Raw genomic sequence first — 13,665 nt, 5'->3', positions numbered from 1 at the left:
TGTTGTCCTGGCGGACGCTTGTTGCTGTCGTGCAGGACCTCCAGGTGGGCGCCGTCGCACTTGCTGCATCTTTTCTTTAGGCGGCACTCAGCTGCCATATGGCTGTGTGCGCAGCGGAAGCAGCGGCGGTTTGCTTTGATCCACTGACTCACCTCGTCAGCGGTCAGCCTCTTGAAGGTGTCACATTGAGACAGCCAATGTTCATTTTCACAGTACTGACAGACAGCCTTCCACTTCTCCTTGACGTGGGTGTTGTGGCTCGTCTGCCGTGGCTCAACCTCGGCTTGGTGCATAACTGTCACGGACCGGCGGTTGTCATTGAACCTCCGCGGTCCATCTCTAGGGCTAGAGTCACTCCACACGAATGTGTCCAGTCGTAGACTGCTGACCTCCCTGGCGAGGAAATCAGCTAGGTCTAGGAGGGATGGTTCTGGGCCATTGGGGTCACGGTGGTCTTTCTGCCGCCGAAAACGCTCTTGACGGGCTGGAGGGATCTTCTCCAGTATTCGCTCCACGTTAGAATTTGCATACAGTTCATGTCTCCCCTTCTCCTTTTGTGACCCCAGCATCCCCACGAGGGATTGTACCTTGATAGAGAGGTCATCTAGTGCTCTATTGTCTTTGGCTGGGGGGAGGCGGTCGATATCTCGTATTTCTTGGATCACGTAATCCCATATGCGTCCATAGCGCTGGTCGAGGGCCACCAGAGCCGCGGAGTATGGGGTGCTTGAGTTGGAATATGCCAGCGCTATGTTATGCGCTCTGGGCACCTTGAGATGCTTGAGGAGGATGGCATATTTGTACGACTCGTCGTGGACATCGGACATCATAGTCTCCAAACACATGCGTAATTCCGTGTACTGTGCTCTGTCCTCGCGCGTAAAGTCTGGGAACGTCGGTGTGCCAAGGTAAGATGCCATGGATGGCTGGGACACCGATGAGCGTAGGGGGAGAGGCCTCCTGGGCGAGTCTCCCCGTACATGGGGTCGTGGGTTAGTGCTGGGTGGGTACCAGAGGCCGGGCCCCCAGGTGCTGCTCCTCGGTGCTGACTGTGTATTAAACTCAACCTTGGTTTGGGTCGGGGGTTCGTAACGCAGTGGCTCGGGGCTGGGGTCGGGGCTGTACTGGGCCTCCTGGTCCAAGATGGGTTCGTGCTGGTGGGCTTGATATCCCTCCTCTTCCTCCGCTAGGTCCTGGAGTCTTCTAGTTAGTTTCTCGGCGACGTAGGCGGGATCTTCCCGTTGGCTGGGTCCCGTATAGACCGGTCGAGGAGGGGGCTCGGCGACATAGGCAGGTTCTTCCTTTTGGCCGGGTCCCGTGTAGTCTGGTCGGGGAGAGGGCTCGGTGACGTGAACAGGTTCTTCCTGCTGGCTGGGTCCCGTGTAGATGTGTCGGGGAGGGGAAGGTGCCCTCGACCCGTGTCGTGATGATCTCCGGGAGCTCCGCGTGGAGGAGTGGGGGATCAATTGTTCTATCATCTGCGCCTGCAGGCGGTCACGTTCCGCTTCGCGCTGTGCATTGGCGGCGTCGCGCTGTGCATTGGCGCGGTCTCGTTCCGCCTCACGCTGTGCATTGGCGGCGTCGCGCTGTGCAACGCGTTGCGCGTTGGTACGGTCTCGCTGAATGGTTTCTTCAGCCTGGAGGCGCCTCTCTTCCAGTCTGATGGTCATCGCCGCGTCAGCCTGGAGGCGACTTTCTTCCAGTCGGAAGCGTTCTCTTTCTAGTGCAGAATGTTCGCGCTCACTCTGTTGTTGCGCTTGGTGGCGCTCTCGTTCCGCTGCAGAGTGTTCGCGCTCACTAAGGGCTTGCGCCTGGAGGCGCTCTCGTTCCGCTGCAGAGTGTTCGCGCTCACTAAGGGCTTGTGCTTGGAGTTGGTCGCGCTCACCCTGGAGTCGGTCTCTTTCGGTTGAAGCTGTCAGCGTGGCGATCAAGGCTTGCGCCAGTCTCTGGTCAGCCTCGCTGGGGGATGACACTGGTGGAGGTGATCGGGCGCTGACAGGGCTTGGGGGAGACCTGTCCTCCTGGCGCGCTCCGAGGTCTATCTCTTGAGCGCGGTACTCTTCTCGTGGTTGCGCGCCGAGGGCTGTCTCGGGTACGCGCTCTTGGGTTGGTTGTGCACCGGGGTCTATCCCTGGAGCGCTTTCTTTATCCTGGAGCGCTCCGGGGTCTATACCGGTGACGCTGTCTGGAGGTATAGTCACATCATGTCCCGCTTGGTCCCCCCTGTGAGCTAAGTCAGTTTTGTTTGAACCCTCTGGGGTCTCTACTGGCGGGGCCGCCAAGTCGATAGGAGTGGGCATGCTTAAACTATCCGTTTTATTCGTATTTAACGTCCATTTAGATAAGCTAGGGGGTAAAACGAAAGCGAAGTCCTCTAGATATGGAGGTGGCTGACGTTTGCGCTGCGGGCGTTCTAGCTTAGGGGAGCCGCTTGGGGAGTGTTCACCGCTGGCCATGTCAATATTAATATTATATTAAATATTACACTGATACCCTCCGGCTCGAAGGACCAATTGTAACTGAGGGGTTACAAAACCCTGACTGTATTAAAGATTGTGATAGATTAAACCACTGCTAGTTATGTACTTTAATTACTGGCCAGACAGTACATCAAATATAGATGGTGAACACCCACAAGAACACGGCATTGACACAGAAATAGTATTTGAGGGTAATTTATTATTATTAGGCAACGTTAGGTTACAGAATGAGAATTAGGGTCGCGCTTGTATGGCGAAGAATATACGTAAAGTCAGTCAAGAGCATGAGTCACTAAGAATAGCAGGAATCCTATGATGGGTCTAAGTTGACACCACCTGTCGTATAGTAGCAACTATATAGGGCAACACTGGTACTGACTGGAGACAATGGGTTCCCTCCGGGGGTGTAAGGCCTGGAGGGTAGAGGAATGCTGGGATACTCAGTCTGATTCAATGAGGAATAAAGAGACTCCAGGTACAGGAGTCGGTTCTTGTAAACTCCCTTGATCAGCAGCAAAAGCAATAATTGTAATCCAACTGCCCGACAGCATTGATGACAGCTAGCCAGCCCCGTCCACGAGGCAGGCCCGAGTTGTAATCCTCACGAGGTTAAATCCCAAACGATAGTGGAAATCAACAATGCTCTTCTCCGGTGGTCACGTCCCAAATCAATATAATCCAACCAGTAATGGTTCTGCAATCTTGACGTTACTTCATTAAACTCTGACACTTTTACTATTCTATTCGCACATGGTTCTCAATGCTCTGTTAGAAGCAAGGTTGCTCACTTCACTGCACGTTGACTCGTGGTGAAGGTGGGTAAGGTACTGAACGAAGCTGAATTGAACTAAGCGACTAAGCACGGTGTGCGCACCTTGCGCTGTATTTATACTTAAGTGAATATCTAGTCCCAACCTCAGTCCTTGTCTGGTATCACTACGCTGACTCCGGGCATGTTTTGACATGCCCCAAACTTGCCCACTGCACCTGTCTGAGTGCGAGACTGCCTGGAGCCTAGGGCGCTATCCAATAAGGAGAGTGAATATTACTCTGGTTTGAACGTAGGTAAAGGGATATTCCGTATATATATTGTCGTGGAAATATATTATCATGTTCTTAGATATCTGTTATTTTATCATGTCATACAGCTTGAGTTTCAGTCCGACCAGATTTACTGGTTAATGTGTGTATGTCTCTTTAAGATACTCTATCATTTTCTCCGTCATAACGAAGTTGCTGTTTCTACCAGCCATAGAGCCAGAACCCAAGGTCATGGGAACTGTAAGATGGAGTGCTGTTTTCCTTCCAGGCTTAGCCATAACATAGTCGTATTATTAATTTCTCTAACCAGCCATTTTGTTTTCTTCTACGTCATTTCATGTATTCAATTGTATGTCTGACCAAGGCTCTAGGTCAGTCCCTGTCAGACGCTAGTGGGTAAACATGTCTGTCTCTGGCGGGTGACTGGCCTGGCAGCGTGGCCATGCTGTCATGAACTTTCTTTATTAAATAAACCTTCTTATTATTATTAATAATGACTCAGAATGATTAATGTAAGCGGCTCATCGTTTGTCCTTTAATATTTCCCATTACAGATGGCGACGAGGTGTTTTTTTTAACCGATGGGTGTCGAGGTCGGCCGCCAAACGGACTCTGCAGAAAGGGTGAATCCTGGAATTCCGGGGGAGCGCTGTCTCGAGGCTCCTCCGTGCGAGACACCGAGGGGAGAGAACCAGCTGCGCCGTCCGCTTGGCTGTCACCTCCGGCATGAACCTTGGGGACGCGTGATAGGGAACACTCTGTGAGCTGTTGACATTCTGATTTCTGTTTAAAACATTTTTTGTTTTTAAATTTATAATTAGAGGTCTAAACTAGAACATGGTGCCGGTCAGAGCTATTTTTTAAATGTATATTACTATGTGCTCTGCAGTGGTTATTTTTTTCATTGTATTGGTGTATTACTGTGCTTGGTAGACTGGCGATGGTTTTTTCTATAGTTTCTCAATCTTGGTACGTCCCAAATGTATTAGGCAGGGATTAGGCTCGTGCCTTATAGACGGGGTGCGGGGGCCTACCACGAGTATAATAAAATATGTTGACGACGAGAAGAATTATGGGGTATTTTTTTAATTAGGTTAATATATATTTTAGAGCGATGGGGGTCGAGTTGGCCGCCAGCCGAGGCGCTATGCGGGCAGGTTGAAATCTTGGGTTTCAGGGAAAGCGCTTTCTTCTTCTCAATACTCCCCCGCACATGGGAAGGGAGTGAGGAACCGCCTGCTAGCGTCCGTTTGGCTGCCAACTACGGCTAGAATCCATGGGAGCGCGTGGGGGAGATATTCGGTGAGCTGGGCATTCTGTTTAGAAGCGGTTATTTATAAAGTAGCCATTCTGTTTAAAAGCGGTTATTTATAAAGTAGCCATTCTGTTTAAAAGCGGTTATGTATAAAGTAGCCATTCTGTTTAAAAGCGGTTTTTGTTTATATCTATAAAGTAATTATGCGAGTGGGGTATTGAATATAGGATAATGTGTGTAACCCCCCTGTGTTTCCTTGAGTACTGGGATTTAAGGGGTATGTTCTGGCTGTACGCTGTTTACAGAGCTTTTTGTCTCCGAGTGCTCAGGAGGAACCAATTTTTGGGGGCCACATAATTTGTACATAGTATTGTTTTTTTTTTGGTACCTTTTTTATGGTTTTCCTCTGGACACTTTAAATTAAGAGGTATGTTCCGATAATTAGGCGTGAATTACATTTGTATCTGAAATAACAGGCGTGTGCAAAGTACTGTGGGTATAGTGGAAAGGGAAGTTCATGCAAATAGTTTTAGGCACTGATTCTGGAAGTATATGAGAAGGTTTAGATTCTGTGGGTTTCCTAACAGAGAGGCGGGAAGTTGGACCGTGCGTGGGATGCCAAAAGATAGGGGGACAGGGGCTTATGTGTTAGTACGTGATTAGTTTTCCACTACCTTATCTGGTCATACTGCAGTTTTTCTGAAAAGAAATAAGATAGGGGCATTGTATCCGAAATAACAGGCGTGATATCCGAAATAACAGGCGTGATATCCGAAATAACAGGCGTGATACGCTACTCCACAGAGCTTTTTTCTCGAAAGTGTTCAGAGGAAACGATTTGTCTGCCACATATTTTATTGTGGGTTTTTATTTTTTGGCTTTTATTTTCTGTTTGGTTTTGTTTATTTTTTGTTTGTTTTTGTTTGTTTTGTGTTTACCTAGAAAATGGAAAATGTGGACAGTTTAGAGGGGCCAGAAAGGGGGGCCTGTGGGGTCATGACGGGAGAAGCTAAGAATCTGTTTTTCTGTCTTTTCTCCGACGGTGTGCCCGGGGCTGGATTTTGGGCTCGGTGTCTTTCCGTGTGCGTCACCGCCACCGGCCGTCCCGTCTCCTATCCGCTGGTCTCGCCGGCGACCATCAACTCCGGTGCGCCGGGCATTGGTATAAAGACTGTGCCTATAAGGAGGTGTTTGAGGGGAAAAAAGCACAATGGCGTGCGGAGGTGCAGGACGGGACGGGCCCACAGCGCATTGGCTGGACGCACGGCGGGGAGACATCGACCTGAGCTCAGGCAAAGTATAGCGCACACTCACAGGCACGCACACAGATCGATAGAGATACAGGTACAGCAATATATTAAGGCCATGTGAACAAATCACTGACAATGGGCCTTCTGAAATTTGTATTAGTAGCTCCAAAGTGATCATAAAGTGTATAGGGTTTAGGTATACCTTTGAGACTGGGATTTAAATACATTTCAATATATACCCTGTTTTGAATCAACATAAAAAAAAAATAAAAAAAAGAGAGCAGCCATAAAGGCACAAATATGGGTAATTATTTTTATTAAATGACACTTGTGTCTGTGATCAATACATAGAACTTATCCATACTTAAGTGTCGAATGTGTTGTCGTTATACAGCACAAATACAGTAGGCCTACAGTGGGAATACATGTGGCAAACATAGTGAGTCTATGGAGAGCGGTCTATAGTGAGAGTTTAGAGAGAGATGACACTGGGTCTAAAAGGACTTATGTCCGCTATCATACAAGTAGTGTAACGTATGTTGTTTTACTTGCTACTGCCGGAGAAATTAGGCTGCTAAATGAGGATTAGAGATCAGTAACGTTTTGGTGGTGTTCGTTCAGTGATAACAACATTGGCTAAATAGCTAACAAAATGAATACAACGTATAGCGTGGCTAACGACACAGAATAACATTAAAACAAGTGCATGCATGATTGTTTACAATAAGCGGGTGGTCAAAGGACTGACATAACGGGTAGATTGCCTGCACACCACTGGGCACACAGGGGTTCCGCGAGATGCCTGATGGGAATGTTTCTTTAAGAACAACTATTGAACTAAACAAATAGTCTATCTAGTGCTTCATGTGTATACAATAAGTGCTTAATCTAATAACATGAACTAAAAAAGAAGTCGATCAAAATGTCTTCACACGTTTCGTAAAGTTATTATAGGAACTTTATCAACTTGACGTCCGCGGCAGGCGTCATTGCTTTCACCAACAGGGTTTCCAACGTGACGTCACTCCGGGGTCCTATCTCGGTTACAGAGCTGGCTCGCGGCTCTGCTCCGTTATCGTTTACAAGGGGATACAAAGCGGCTGTCGTGATAATCACTAAAGCATTCAGTGAATGATTATTATGCTGACCATCAACAAAGAATGACAGGGTGGTCTATTCCATTAAGTCAGACCTTTCCATTCCCCGACGCTCGATTGTCTAAATCACTATGACGACAGATCAAAAAGTTTGAGCCTGGTTGAGAGCAGGGTTAAGTTCAGTTAGCTGGATGAACCATGGCCCCGCAAAGAAATGCCAGCTCGCTTCTTGAAATTATTCTCACAGTCTAAACCTTTCATTATACCATTCTGAATTATGTTCTTGTGCTTCGTTTGAAATGTAAAATAATATGTCTGCAGTAACGCTGATAATAAATCATATTCAGCCTATGAATTTACTTTGTCCTATATAATGCACGTCATATTTATACGGATACGGCACTCGCGAGTCGCGACACAGTTATTTTAATAACGGAGCACCCGGATGCGTTTCATTCAAGCTGAAGCATCTATGCGCCGCATCTGCCGACAACGCCAATAGTGTAACTGCAGGCCTCCCTCCAAGCCTCTCTTTGGAAACCATGTATTGATATAGTACATAATATTGATACCTAAGCACATACAGATGTCCTCATGATATAATTCGTATCAATTAGATATACTATTTGGGTTTGTTTTTATCGTTATTCTGGTTAGCAAGATCTCATTTGATTATTCATTTCATGAGCCTATAATTACCTGTCTATCACTCTCTCTATAGACTCTCTCGCCACATATTATCAAAAGGAGCAATAGCCTACATCTTCAAATCTGAAAGACAATTATTGAGTTCAAAGAGTTTATTTCGATGTATATTTGGTTTATAAACAACGTGAGATTATGACAAACACAATGATAATCTAAAAACGGTAAACATTGTAGACATCATTGTCAATATCAGAATATTGTGCACACATATTTAAGTAGTGCATTCTCAGGTGGTATTTGATTTTGGACGTGGGGACAGAATCTGTCCATCATCAGCTGACCTAGTAAAATAGACACGTCAGACCAATGGCATTAAGGCCAAGAGTTCCCAAAAAGTTGCCAGCACCAAGCTGGTAAAACAACCGGTGATGCTTTTCTCTTTGTATAGTGAAGACATGCTCCCTTACTCACATTTCTTCTGAAACAGGAGCACGGGGCTGCCTTCTTTAATCCATGTATTGGCTAGCTGAAATAATGTCATTTATAACCAAAGTGATGGCAGATGTTGTACTAAGTTTGGCTCTAAAACCAGATTTTTGAGAGCAGCCAACTTAATAAAAATACTCTAAGTTATCCGCACCTGTAGCATCAATTGATTAAATTACCAGAAGGCAACACAAATTTCGCTCTGCTCGGAGATCACACAGTTTTCAACTTTAATATGAGAGGGTGATAGATATTTTTTTTGTTGTTGTCTTTGTATGGTGGTAATTATTGATTATAGTATCAAAGGAGGGTCATGGGAATATATTTTCATACCATTGTGGGGTTGTATTGAGCATATAGCAGCGTAATGTGTGCGCCTCTCTTTAAGAGAAGCACACATTAGCCAGTCAAAACAATATTGTTGTCAACTATGGTTGCATCCCGGTATCCTTGTCATTATGGACCGTGAGTCACATTGTTGTGGGATCCGTTTTATTTTCCTTGTAGGCAGCCATAATAGTGATTTCAGCCAATCCTCAGGGTGATGGTGTTGCAACTCCTTCCACGTCATATGTGTGTATTAACTGTCTTGCCGAACGAAAGATCGCTCTCACTTGGTGATCGGACATTTGTTTACATGGTCTGATTACCAACTGCGCATTCCTTATCAATTGATCAATGTGAGGAATTAAAACTATCTTCTATTCCTTATTTCAAACTTTGGCCTCAGAACAAGTTATTGCTCATAGATCCGTTTTGTTTTCCTTGTAAAGCAGCCATAGTAGTCAGCCTTGCCCGCAGAACAGTACATTTGTTCCTATAATTTGCCTGAAAGAAAGCCAATGTTGAGGGTCTCCAGAACGAAGAAGGTCATCTAAAAAATTATTTGTTGATAAAAGATTTAAAATTCCTCCTTAAAACTGTGGGGCAATGGTCACTTATGCCTAGGTAGAGAACCCCACTAGCTGAGATCCTGTCATATTTATTGAAAAGGGAAAAAACTATCAAATCAGTAAGGCTAGACCTAGAGTAATTTTTAAGGTTTGGTCTGGTGGGCTCAGTAATGAACTGGGAAAGCAGCCCCACTCAACCAGTCAATATTAAAGTAGATTTATTGGGGAGTCAGAATCAGATTTCTTCAGCCAGGACAAGTACAGTAGGGCTCAATACACACTGTGATCGAAATGTGTTGGCTTAGCAAAGGGCGATAGAAGGAGTGGTTCAGAGGCAGGATGTTTAGCACACTGCCAGCGAGAGTGGGTTTTTATTTTTTGTCTTTTATTTTTTATTTATTTGGTTTGTCCAGTTCTATTCATATCTGATTTGGCATAGTATGGAATTTTGCCATAACAATGACTGAATGGAGTGTATTCTGATTTATGGGGTGATAAAAAGAGATATCCAAAATCCCCTTTGGACTTAGGGAATCTGCCTGCTCGTTGGAGCTGATCGAGGTACTATAGAATGTCCTAACTTCAAGCCTGGAGGGGACCCTTTCTACAGTTTAGTGTGTAACTGTCTATGATGTGTGGTAATGGGCAATTTTTTTTTTATTTTTTTTAAGCGTGGTTGAGAAAAAAATTAAAAAAAAGGGAAAGAAAGGGAGATTACAGCCAGCCACTCATATCTCTCTTTTGTCTTTTTTCTCCCACGTACACCTCTCCTTTGTAGTTTCTCGGGGGGGGGTCCTCCGTCTCCGTGCCAAACAAGTGACCGCCGGGCCCTACTGACCACTGCCCCAGTGAGAGGAAGCTGTTCCCGGAGAAGCATATACCTATCAGCCTGCTCTAGCATGCAGCTGGCCTACTACTCTAGCCTGCAGCGTGTCTACTGCATGCTCTGGCCTGCAGCTGGACACGACGACGCAGCTATGAGCTACATCAGACACTGCCCAACAGCTGACCACAGCTGGGACAAGCACTGGCCGAGTCATTGGCCGAAGATAAAGAACTAAGACAGTTCAATCCTAACTGCGATTCATCAACAGGCTTTTAACGTTGGAGGATAAGACAGTTAGCCTGTTTTCAGTTGTGAAAACGAACCAAGGACAGTGCGAGAGAACAGACCATCTGCAACGACGAGGGAACCATCAGACTGGATCGGCCCGGGGGTGTTTGGTGGCGGAGGGGGGGGGACCTGCCTGAGATTCAACAACTGATTAAGAGGCAAATCTGACCCACATCACATTACATTATCTCAGAAATATTAAGTAACAATGTACTGAACTTTGTTAAAGAATGGAAATGTTTTTTGCAAATTGTAGTTTTGTTTTGTTTTAGCTATCTGAGGGTATAGCCTTGAGCTTTTCCTCTGCTTGAGAGATTCCAAGCACTGTGCAGTTTGCAGTCACGTGTTCTTGCTGTAATCTGTTTTCGCTCTACTGAAAGGGTTTTGTGAGAATGTTTTTGTTTTGAATAAGGGGAATTATTATTCTGCAAGATACTCTCCTGTTTTTTCTTTTGTGATTTCAATTTTTCAGCTTGGTGGTGGGAGAAGTATGGCCTTGACAAAACCAGAGGCTGGACTGTACCCTTGAGTCCTGCAACCACCGTCTGGGCATTTGCAAAGAGCTAATGATGGTTGCTGTTATGACAACTTCTCTTTTGCACGTGACACGGGGTCTATGCAGAGGACCTTTTGTTTTTTAGATAATAAAAATAGTTTGTGCTGAGTTTAATGATGATAATATGTTTGTTGTCTTTATGAAATGATAATGATTGTGATTAATATTATCAAAAGGAGGGAACTGTCGTGGAAATATATTATCATGTTCTTATATATCTGTTGTTTTATCATGTCATACAGCTTGAGTTTCAGTCCGACCAGATTTACTGGTTAATGTGTGTATGTCTCTTTAAGATACTCTATCATTTTCTCCGTCATAACGAAGTTGCTGTTTCTACCAGCCATAGAGCCAGAACCCAAGGTCATGGGAACTGTAAGATGGAGCGCTGTTTTTCTTCCAGGCTTAGCCATAACATAGTCGTATTATTAATTTCTCTAACCAGCCATTTTGTTTTCTTCTACGTCATTTCATGTATTCAATTGTATGTCTGACCAAGGCTCTAGGTCAGTCCCTGTCAGACGCTAGTGGGTAAACATGTCTGTCTCTGGCGGGTGACTGGCCTGGCAGCGTGGCCACGCTGTCATGAACTTTCTTTATTAAATAAACCTTCTTATTATTATTAATAATGACTCAGAATGATTAATGTAAGCGGCTCATCGTTTGTCCTTTAATATTTCCCATTACAATATATAAATAATATACAAAGTATATCAAACAATAAAGGTAGATTCTCAGTTTAATCTGGCCCTTCACAACAAAAACCATTGAAGAAATGTCTTATTTGCTCTCAGACGAACCAGAGGGGACACCAAGGCCTATGAAGGTGATGCCTTCTGGATACTACTACCAGGGTGTGTGGCGAGCACTGGGTGGAGTTCCAGTTCGCCAGTTCCTTAACTCGTCTGCCGTAATCCAGTGTCTGAAAAACAAGCAGGTTCACCTGTATGGGGACTCCACTGCCCGACAGTGGTTTGAGTACATCAATAAAACGTTACCAGGTAAGTGTTGCTAATCAATTTTACTATTTTTGCATCCATATCTTTGTTTAATTTTAACTTGTTGATCATAAATCTTGGCCCTTAGAGCTGACAGAGATCCTTCACTCTCCTGTGAAACTTGGACCATACGAGGCAGTGAACATCACCCATAATGTCAGGGTGACCTTCCGCTGCCACGGTCCTCCCATCACCTTCAATGTCCCAGTCAGCGTGCTTCGCTATGTAGCTAATGAGCTGGACCGCCTGGTTGGCGGCACAGACACTGTTGTTGTCCTCAGTCTCTGGGCCCATTTTACCCCTTTCCCCATTGTGATCTACATCAATCGGCTACGCAACATTCGGAGTGCAGTGTTGCGCCTCTTTGATAGAGCCCCTGGAACACTGGTGGTGATTCGCATGGGAAACCCAAGGGCTCAGGCATATGATCACCTACTGTCCTACAGTGACTGGTACGCCCTACAGCAAAACAGGGTGCTCAGAGCCATGTTCAAGGGACTGAACGTTCGCATGGTTGATTCCTGGGAGATGAGCATGGCCCACCACCTTCCCCACAACATCCACCCAGGCCTGCCCATTATCAAGAATATGATTAATGTTCTCCTGTCCTACATCTGCTGAAAGAAGAAAGAGACATTAAAGGCAGTGTTTGGGAAGGTACTCTGAGAGTATAGTTTTGCAACCTACCAATTATTTAACACTGGAAGAAGTTGAACTACTGAAGATCTACCGTCAAGAGAAATATAGTTTAGTTAAAGTTATGATACTGTACATACTGTTCACAAAATAGGAAGCTCACAGTATAATCATGTATTCATACCGGTAAGTTCTACTGAGGAAATGTTTGCAAACCTAATGAGTTTCATAGGCCTTGTGCTATCTAGTGGTTTGCAATAGGGATGTCCGATATTATCGGCCGACCGATATTATCGGCCGATATCGGCAGTAAAATGTGATATCGGAAAATATCGGTATCGGTAAAAAAAAAAAAAAAAAACAATAACAATTTTTTTTTAGTTTTTTACATTTATTTAACCTTTATTTACCCAGGCAAGCAAGTAAGAACCAATTCTTATTTTATTTATTGTCAAAAGTATGCATGTTGGTTTAATTCAACAACAAGAGATATGTAATGTTAATTTTAACTTTTTTAATGATCATTATAACTGAGGGGTACAATTCCCTGACTGTATTAATCAAGTATTAGTATCATTAAACTACTACCGTCTTATGTACATTACTGGCCAATACCGTACATAGGTATATGATGAGAACTTCTCCACAATAACACGGTTTCCACACAAATACTTGTTTAGAATATTTATTACATCAAAAGGGTACAGAATATACTTTATATTGAATGCGCTTATAAGGCAAAGAATGTGCGTAGGCAAATCAATAATGAATGTTAGGAATTATCTATGGTACTCAAGGGGGATACTGGAGATACTGAAAGGGGGGTACTACCGGTTGTAAGCCAGCAGGGGGAGGCAATGCTCTATACAAAGTCAAGGGTCCACGGAGGCGATATCACCCCTGTGTCAGCGGGGAAAGCAGCAGCTGTAATCCTAGGGTGCGCGCCGCCCAAGTGAAGCCGTGGAGTCTCTGCTCTACGGACTGAGACGGGCTCGAGTGATGTCCTCACGGGAATGTGTAGATCCCACAGCAGTGGGTGTAGACGGTTCTCTGCTCCAGCAGCCACAGTCAAAGCAATGAAGAATAATAATCCTTGCCGGAAAGTGGCTCTGCAATCACCGGTGTAGGTATCCTCCGTGGTGCGCGGTGGTCCACGGTTGAACTTGACGTTACTATCCTTATTAGCACGCGGCAATAAGTGCTCTATGTAG

General features: G+C 45.1%; 1 protein-coding gene across 1 annotated transcript; it reads left to right on the top strand.

The window, feature by feature from the left end:
* Positions 1-5,986: 5,986 nt before the first annotated feature.
* On the top strand, positions 5,987-12,439 carry LOC311246639 (NXPE family member 3-like; the record flags this gene model as incomplete). The annotated part of the gene is made up of 3 exons (XM_084336786.1): positions 5,987-6,068; positions 11,615-11,821; positions 11,907-12,439. The coding sequence occupies 3 exons, from the start codon at positions 5,987-5,989 to the stop codon at positions 12,437-12,439; spliced, it is 822 nt and encodes a 273-aa protein (XP_084192912.1).
* Between the last annotated feature and the right edge of the window lie 1,226 nt (positions 12,440-13,665).

The sequence above is a fragment of the Notolepis coatsorum genome, assembly GCF_963971535.1.
Source record: "Notolepis coatsorum genome assembly, chromosome: 19".
Classification (NCBI taxonomy): Eukaryota; Metazoa; Chordata; class Actinopteri; order Aulopiformes; family Paralepididae; genus Notolepis; species Notolepis coatsorum.
Note: the sequence above shows the minus strand (reverse complement) of the source record. Positions and strands in the feature narration are given on the sequence as shown.